This window comes from Molothrus ater, chromosome Z (genome assembly GCF_012460135.2).
Source record: "Molothrus ater isolate BHLD 08-10-18 breed brown headed cowbird chromosome Z, BPBGC_Mater_1.1, whole genome shotgun sequence".
NCBI lineage: Eukaryota > Metazoa > Chordata > Aves > Passeriformes > Icteridae > Molothrus > Molothrus ater.
In genome coordinates this window covers 41,237,134-41,246,001 of record NC_050511.2, presented here as the reverse complement: position 1 = coordinate 41,246,001, position 8,868 = coordinate 41,237,134, and the positions used below count along the sequence as shown (strand labels likewise).

The window sequence follows — 8,868 nt, the reverse complement described above, 5'->3', positions numbered from 1 at the left end:
TTTAAGAATCAATGATGCAATTTACTGGAGGTCTGTATTCCAAAAATCCATGTTTCTAACATGCATTGTGTTCCTCCAGCAGACTACAAAGACCTCCTATTACAATAAGTGAGCTCATTAGGCATGCGACTCCTTCGTCTTGCAAGCTGTTGCGATAAGCAGCTGTTGCAAGAGGGTAAAAGGTTGAATTATCAACTTGGACAGCACAGCACTTCATTCAGCCAGCCCAGGAAAGTATTTGAGCAATAACTCCATTACTGGAGTTAGATCTTTGACTACAGCACACAAGCAAAACATCAGCAGTATTTCAGTGACATGCTTCCCCACCCAGCAAGCAAGACACTCCCAGAAATTAATTGTCAAAAATTTATTATGAAAGCTTCAATAGCAGCAAATATTTCAATAAAAGTTATTGCAGTATTAAAACAGATCTGCAGTGACCCAAGAGGCCTGTTGAAGTCTGTCTGCTTTGGAATATCTGCATTTGTCTTAATAAGCAATCCCCAATACTCCATAAATATTGATACTTTCTCCTGTGTTTTGCAGACAGCGCCAACAGTTCCTAGTTACAGTACTCTAATCAGTCCTTCTGGAAAGTTTTGGCCCACTTCCCTCAACTTTCCCTCTCCCTCCTGAAACAGCTCCACACAGCCAAACTTGCAATACTTCTTTCAGTTCCATGGTATGTCAGCCTCTCCACGGTTGCAGCCTACTGAGGCTCACTGGTGAGGTGAGCTGTTTTCCTCTTTCTCCTCTGTAAGAGCCCACTGCATGCCAGTCTGAGGGACTTTAATCCAGTCTCTTGACCAGGCTAATCCATGGAATCAGCAGCTTGTTGCACATTTTGGTGAATGCACAGCACGTTGAGAATGCAACAAAGGTTTCAGCTTCCCCAGTGAACTAGGTGACATCACTCAGGTAGGGTGATAGTTGGCACCCAGTCATTGACATTCCTGCTCTCTTCGCAAAACAAGTTCAGCTTCTCCAGAGCTGGGTCCTTCCAGCCTTCTTCATTCGGGTTCTGCAAAAAAGAAAAAAGTTGCACACTATGAGTGCTGCCCGCCAGCTGAGGTCATCATAATATTTACAGAAGCATTAGCTTAGGACTGGAAGCACTTCCAGACAGTTTCTGTCCTGACACAGACAAGACAGGAAGCAGAGATGCTGCCCTTGCGGACGGCGGAGGAAATCCAGTTACGAGAAGTTCTGCCTCCTCCTCCTACTACTACTACTCAGCTGACTCGCTGCGTGCCAAGCGCTCTGTCTGTGCCCAGCAGAGGACTCGACCACCCGCAGCGGAGCAGGGGCCGCGCCCGCCGCTCGGGCAGTACGGGGCAGTGCGGGGGCAGGGCGCGGGCCGCCCGGGACACCCACCGTGATGAGGATGCAGTGCAGATCGCGCGGCTCCCCCGAGTCCTCGCTGGGCCCCACGATGGCCGCCAGCTTGGCCACGTCGTTCACCCGCACGATGTCGATGTCGTTCTCGCAGCAAAAGGCTTGGATCAGAGTGAAGTGGATCTGCAAGGCGATGTCCCCCTCGTCCTCCTGGTCCGCGGCCAGCACACAGAACGCGACGTTGTCGGGGTCGCTGTAAGAGGGGAGCAGCCTGATGAATCCCGCGGTCGGCGCCGGCCGCCCCGCAGCCCCGCCGGGCTGACTTACACACTCCCCCCCCGGTCCCGCCACCATACTTACACATTCATCAGCTTGGCCGACTCGTAGACGCCGGCGGTGAGGCAGCCTCGGCGCTGCGCTGACACCAGCAGCTCGTGGAGGGCCGTGCCGGCGCCCTGCATCCTGCGGGCCGGGAAAGGACACAGGGTCAGCGCGCTGCCACCACCACAACCACCGCCGCCCCAAAACCGCCCGCTACCCGTTTTCCTCGGATTCCCATTGCCCACCCGCACGTACCAGTCGTGGCCCGCAGGCAAGGGCTGCTGTCGGTGGAGTTCCTCCAGAGTCATAGCAGTTAGTCCGCACGGTCCCGCGGCTCTCTCAGCTCTCGCTCTGCGCACGCCGCGAGCGCACTGAAGCGCCTGCCGCCCGGTGTGCGCTACTTATAGCCCTCGCGGGCGCCTCCTGGCCTCCCATTCGCCAGCGGGGGAGAAAGGGGCGGCTTTATTATGCTAATCGGCGCGCGCCGGAGAGGAAGTTCGGGGCGGGGGGGGGGGGGGCGGGGCGGGAAAGAGTGGCTCGTGCCGGGAGGCCACGTGGGGCGGGCGGCGGGCGCGCAGGCACGAGCCAGCAGCCGGCGGTGTTCGGTGCCGGGCCCGAGCCGGCGGTGCCGGGCCCCGTCAGCGGTGCCGGGCCCGAGCCGGCGGTACCGGCGGTGCGCTTGTACGCGCGTCCGCTCCCTGCACACCGCTCGCCGGTAGGCACTGGCAGCTAGTAGGGCGATTTGCGTCCGAGACTTGGAACGGGAAATCTGTACAGTGCGGGAGAAAAAAAAAAATGAAAATAAACGAAAGGTTTTATTAATATGGTTTCTGCAAATGTGAACGCCGCGAAAGGATAGCCCTGTAGCCAGGGCTGAGGGCAGCTCTCCAGAGAAGGGCCTGGGGCTGCACTGGGCAGTCACCTGGTGATGCTCGGCAGTGGCCCGGCGGCAGCAAATCCCCCTGCGCCTGTGTGTATGCACAGGAGCAGGGCCAGCCGGCCGAGGCAGGTGACAATCCCCCCTGCCCAGCGCTCACGGGACAGCAGCAATGCCGCCTGTCCGGTTCGGGCACCCCCAGCCGGGAAACAGCCGAGAAACTGCAGCAAGGGCAGGTGGGGCACCGAGGGGTCCGGGGCTGGGCGCTGTCCTGCCCTGCAGGCTCAGGGACCAGGGCCAGCTCAGCCCGGGGAAGGCAAACTGCAGCCCCCAAAACCTGTGGGAGTGATCATTTGGAAGATAACGCCAGGGTCTGCACAGCAATGCCTAGTGGGGAGGCAGGAGACAATGAGCCGAGTGTAAATCAAGAGGCTCAGATGGGATGTAAGAAAAATTCTTTCTCCCTGAGAACAGTCAAGCAGTGGAGCAGGCTCCCTGTCCAGGGAGGCTGTGTAGATTTATTTCATCCTTGCAGGATCGCCCTGGTACAGACCTGTTCTGAGGTCACTGGTAATCCTTCTGCAGGCTATACTGGCCTATGATCCTGGGGAGGGGGAGTGGTGTGAGCAAACAGATTTTTTTTTTTTTTTTCAGTCGACCTTTATTAAAAATTTGGACAGTGTTCATAATTAATTCAGAGGGAAACGAGTCTGATTGCTGAACTCAGATTTGAACCTGTTTGTCAACAAACCAAGCAAGAAAAAAACCACATTTTCCCGCTGTGAATGAGCACAGACTGAATGTTAAAAGGCAAATCACTTTTCACGCCCCTTCAGCGTCTTACACGCTTAGGCTGAAGCTCACGGTTAGCACTTGTCTCCAGCGAGACAGCAGCCCCAAGCGGCTTCACAGAGGTTGTGGAGAGCCACCTTGGGGTAACCTGTGCTACTGCGACCTGTCCGGACCGACTCCAGCGGGCTGCACACGCAGACCTCTCTAATTTGTCACCCTTGCTGTTCACTAGCCTGCAGCCGCATCGTCCCCATCCAAGTGTGTTGAAACCCGGGGATGTCCTTTCCAGTACTTCACTGGGAGTCCTGGATGAAGCACGTCTTATCTGTGACTGTATATGCTATACTCTGCTCAGTTTCAGTCTCTTTGAGCAATACAGTTTCCAAAATGCCTCTCAAACTGAGCCACTTCAATGAGCTGCCGTGTTTCTACTTCCAGTTGTTTCTAGCCCTGGTGACACTAGTGCCCTGGTGACACTACAGGTGACAGCATTCGACCTGGCAGTAATCACTTAGTGAGTTTCCATTTTAGACTAGTGACAGCATAGGCATGGTGTCTGCCAGATACATCCAGCCTCTCTAAGAACATTTCTCTGCTGTCTACAGAGCTGTCAGTACTGGGGAGAAAACTCTTTGTTGTAAACACCAATTCTCAAGCCTCACAATCTTTTTTACCCTACTAACATGCAAAGACTTGGAAACCAAACCAGTGACCTGTCAGTCTGAATTTGCTTAAGAAGGGCATAAATTCTTAGTTTGCTTTCTCTAAAAAAGATGTGAGAAGTTTCCAGAAAATTATCTCCTGGCCTGTACTCAGGCAAGTGCAATTGTCTCCATTGCTGGAATTAGAATAGTGTACATAGCATGTACCGACTGTTCATTCTCAAAAGATAAAAACCCTTCATACATCTGCCTCTTTATTTTTCCTGTTTTGTTTGGGGTTTTTTGTTTATTTGTTTGTTTGTTTTTGTTTGTTTGGGTTTTTTTTCTAAGCATATAAATGGGGATGAATGCAGGAGAATAGCTTGAATGGTAAGATGCATTAAGAGTGGTATGCATTAAGAGTGGTATGTCTCTTAGAGATATTCAAGGGCCTACTTCTGATGAAATAGGTGGAAAATCCAGAACTGACTCACAGCTTTGAAAGATGCTGATATCAGCTATGACTTTTATGACTTTCTCACTACAGTAAAAGTGAAAGTCACTTGAGATGGATCTGAATTAGTAAGCGAAAGTAACTCAGAGTGGAGAACAGTGTATATGTATATGTAATAGTAAAATATATATAATTGTCTAGATAATAAAGTGATATAGGAACCTTATTAACACATTAATCCTTCGACATGCAAGCTTCCAGTTTCAGCTTAATGATGCAGCACCCTGGAATCAGGGCTTCTTGACATCACACTTTTCAGTTTGCCCCATTATTCCCGGGTCTCCTAGCACAGATGGTGCTGAAGGCCGTGAAGCATTCATTACTAGGCGCTTGATCCAGCTTATTTCAAGCTACAGTATCGACACCAGGCCTCTGATGCAGAAGAGGAGGTGTGGAAAGGAGAGCTGTGCAAAGCCTGCGCTGACCTCTCGTGGCCGGATCGCTGCTGGCTCCCGCGGCTCCGAGACACGCGTCCCCTCCTGCTCCCGGGCCCGGAACGCTTACAACAGAGACACAGGAAGAGGAAAAACAAACAAACAAACAACAACAACAAAAAAAACCAAACAAAAAACACAACAAAAACAAAAAACAAAACAAAAACCCACAACAAAACAAAAAACAAAACAAAAACCGAAAAACCAAACAAATAACCCCAAACCCAAAACAACAATGAAAATAAGTAAACACAAACAACAGCCAGCCAGCCAACCAACAAAGTAGACCTTGATGCATCCTACATAAAGAAATCCCCTAAAATGTGTTACCTGATCCACAGACATGCTTGAGGGTAGGAAGGCTCTACAGGGACCTGGGCAGACTCAGTCAGTGGGCCAAGGACCACTCCATGAGGCTCAATAAGGCAAAGTGCTGCCCTTTAGTCTCAGCAAACCCCTGCTGCGCTACAGGCTGGGGAAGAATTGGCTTAAGAGCTGCTGGGCAAAAAGGGACCTGGGGGTGCTTGTTGAGAGCCAGCTCAGTGTGCCCAGGTGGCCAAGAAGGCCAGTGGCATCTTGGCCTGAACCAGAGCAGTGTGGCCAGCAGGACAAGGGTATGATCATCCTCCTGTACTTGGTGTGGCTGAGGCTGCACCTCGAGTCCTGTTTTGGCCCCTCTGACACCTCCAGGACATTGAGGTGCTGGAGCTTGTCCAGTGAAAGTCAACAAGGCTCATGGAGGGACTATCAAACATGTCTTATGAGGAATGGCTGAGGTAGGTGGGTTTGTTTGGTCACGAGAAGAGCAGGCTCAGGGGGGACTGTGTCATTCTTTGCATCTCCCTGAAAGGAAGATGTAGTGAGGTGGGAGTTGGTCACTTCTACTGTCCCTGCAGTGATAGGACCAGAGGAAATGGCCTTCAACTGAGACAGGAGAATCAGATTAGATATTAGAAAAAAAAGTCACTGTTAGGGTGCCTAGGCACTGGAATTAGTTGCCCAGGGAGGTGGTGGAGTCACCATCCCAGGAGATTCTTAGGAGAAACCTGGATCTGATGCTGGGTAATGTGGTGTAGTGGTTTAGAGTTACAGTAGTAGTGCTGGGTTGGTTGTTGTACTGGATGATGTTAGAGGCCCCTTCCGACCGTGATGATTGTATGGTTCTAAACCAGCCCCCCAGAATAAAAGGTGAGAGACAGAGTAAGGGGGAGATAATATATTCAATCCCAAGAAAGGCAAGGAACCTGGCAGAATTTAACAGATAAAAGTGCAAAAGCATTGCACCTGTATAGCTGATAATAAACATACACTGTGTCATTTTGCAGAGAAAATAGCAGCGTGTCTCCAGCTGAAGTGCAGCAGTCACAGACATTACCTCTTGGCCTAAGTGAGAGGAGACTCAAACCTTCCACATCAGAGAAGGTTTGCAAGCCATGGTAATAGACACCCCAAGGGGTTCCTACACTGCACTCGCCTGCGTAGTGTTCCCCTGGCTTGTGCTGCACATCCAGACTTTGCATCAGAAAGACTCTCTTTACCAAGACAGACCAGTCCTTTCTGTCAGATGGAGTACTCCCTCCTCAGTGTCTTTCCAAATCCATCTCCCTCTCCCTTTCCATTTCCATCTCCCTTTCCCATTCCAGTCCTCCATCCATTTCTCCTCTCTTCCAGACCTATTATAATCATCCAGCAAGCTGCTTTCCCCAGGTGTGGCATCTCACAAAACAAAAACAAAATCAACTTTTCTACTGAACACAAGGTTTAAGAGACTCTACAAATGGCCTGGTTAAATTCAAGCTGATTTTGAATTTCTAGAAGATCAACAGGTCACCTACCTAATCCTCATATAATTTCTTTCTGCTGAACCTGAAACAGATACTGCTGATCCCCGCACCTTGTAAACCAGGTAGCTTCCTCTGTACCATAAACTTTATTCTGTGAAACTTTTGCCACAGAAGTGACACCAGCCAAGACCAAACATCCACAATCTGTAGGCAACGAGAATGTTTAATTTACTGGGAAAGCAGTGAAGTAAGGCTTTTCATAGCTTCTTCTTAAAAAACCAAAACAAAACAACAAAACAAACCCCACCCAAACAAAATAAAACCAAAACCAAGCCAACCAACCAAAAAAAAAAACCAAACAAAACAAACCAAAACAAAAAAACAAACAACCATGCATATCACATGCCTTGCTTAATAAAAAAAGCTGTGGTACTAGAAGCAGCAGTCTTCTCTATTAAGTGTTCCACTATATAGTTAAAATTTTTTGAGTATTCTCACAAATATAAGTGCAATGTTATAGAATGGAGAGCACTTAATTATTTGCATAAGCCTGATTATTACAGAATGTTGTGCAGATGAGCACAGAGCCCTTATTTCTGTCATCTTTTCAGGCTTTGCACTAAAAAAGGGCAAAAGCACTTCTTGCACTATTTTTGAGTATTTTCCCCAGCAGGTTTGCTTTCATTGCAATACTTAAATAGAAATATTTAGCAATTTCATGCTTTTTTTCCTCTGTAGTAATGATCTACGTACCGTTTAGATACAGCATTCATCTAGCCATGTGGTGAATAGATACATATAGATCACCATTGAATCATTTAAGTTGGAGAAGACCTTTAAGATCATCAAGTTGAACCCTTTGCCCAGCATTGTCATGTTCATTACTGAACCATGTCCCTAAATGCCACATCTGCAAATCTTTTAAATACTTCCAGGGATGGTGACCTGACCACTTCCTTGGGCAGCCTATTCCAGTGCTTGACAACCCTTCTAGTGAACAAGTTTCTCCTAATACCCAATCTAAACCTCCTTTGGCACAACTTGAGTCTGTTTCTTCTTGTCCTATCACTTGTTACCTGGAAGAAGAGACAGACCCACACCTAGCTACACCCTCCTTTTAGGCAGTTGTACAGTGATAAGTTCTTCCCTGAGCCTCCTTTTCTCCAGGCTGAGCACTCCCAGCTCCCTCATCTGCTCCTCACAGGACTTGTTCTCAAGACCTTTCACCAGCTCCATTGCCCTTCCCTGGGTACACTCCAGCACCTCAATGTCATTCTTGCAGTAGCACTGCATATTTGGGTTTTGTATTTTAAACAAGACCATCTCCACCAGGAGTGACTAATGGAGTTACAGACAGGAGATGTTTTTCTTTTCATGCTTATCTCCACTGTTACACCCCTGAGAGACCCACTCTAGTGTGCATTAAAAAGGGGAAAAAAAAGCCAAACACTCAGACTATGGTGAGCTGCAAGCGTCTGCAGCAGCTTCCTCCCCAGCCCTGTGCTAAAATCTGCGTAATTCACATCCTACTGGAGCTGAGAAGGGCAGTCCAAAGCAGTAAATCAGTTTGTGGGGGATAGCTGATTACACGTCAGGAGCCTTCTGCAACGCCCCAGCTCACGAGTCTCAGAAATACTGGGAGGCATGGCAATCTTTTTTTTTTTTTCTTTTTTTCTTTTTGTTTTTCATTAAGAACTGCTGAAAGCCAGGTTTTCTTGGCAAAGCTTTCTTTCCATCAGATCAGAATTTTATCAGGGCAGGATTTTTCAGGATTCTCTCCTGGGATTTTTCTGTGTCTAAGTCCAGCAACTGAAAGCTTATTGTGCATTCACAGCAGCTCTGACTGGCTGCTGTGTGACTGGTAATCCTAGACACATTCACAGCCCATATGCACTACGGCTGCGTAACACCCTGCTCAGTACATCCTATGTTTTCTGGCCAAACTGGACAGATTGTGCATGCATGTTCAATTGAAGCCTGTGTGCCAGGAAGTCTGCAGCGTCAAATTCACTATTCCTGAGAACACACCTTGTCCAGGAATGCCTGGAAATCTTACTTAATAGGGTAGCTTTCGATGGAAGGTTGGAAAATTACATAAGTGACACAAAAAATTATATTTGTTACTAATTCAAGCCAGAAGAAAGGGGGGCAAATAAAAAATCCCAGATTC

The 8,868-nt window shown here is 48.6% G+C and overlaps 1 protein-coding gene across 1 annotated transcript; it reads right to left on the bottom strand.

Annotated features, from left to right (window-relative positions):
- Positions 1-352: 352 nt before the first annotated feature.
- On the bottom strand, positions 353-2,014 carry GADD45G (growth arrest and DNA damage inducible gamma). Its single transcript, XM_036403172.1, has 4 exons — positions 1,912-2,014; positions 1,696-1,797; positions 1,375-1,588; positions 353-1,021 (listed from the first exon to the last, which is right to left on the bottom strand). Exons 1-4 carry the CDS (start codon positions 1,962-1,964, stop codon positions 911-913), a joined length of 480 nt encoding a protein of 159 aa, XP_036259065.1. The 5' UTR covers positions 1,965-2,014; the 3' UTR covers positions 353-910.
- Positions 2,015-8,868: the final 6,854 nt, after the last annotated feature.

Excerpts from the sequence above, each read along its gene's own strand:
- GADD45G (XM_036403172.1), bottom strand. The coding sequence starts at position 1,964 with ATGACTCTGGAGGAACTCCACCGACAGCAGCCCTTGCCTGCGGGCCAC. Across the intron at positions 1,589-1,695 it reads TCGGCCAAGCTGATGAATGT|CGACCCCGACAACGTCGCGT; the intron begins GTAAGTATGGTG and ends CCCCTCTTACAG. Across the intron at positions 1,022-1,374 it reads TGCACTGCATCCTCATCACG|AACCCGAATGAAGAAGGCTG; the intron begins GTGGGTGTCCCG and ends TCTTTTTTGCAG.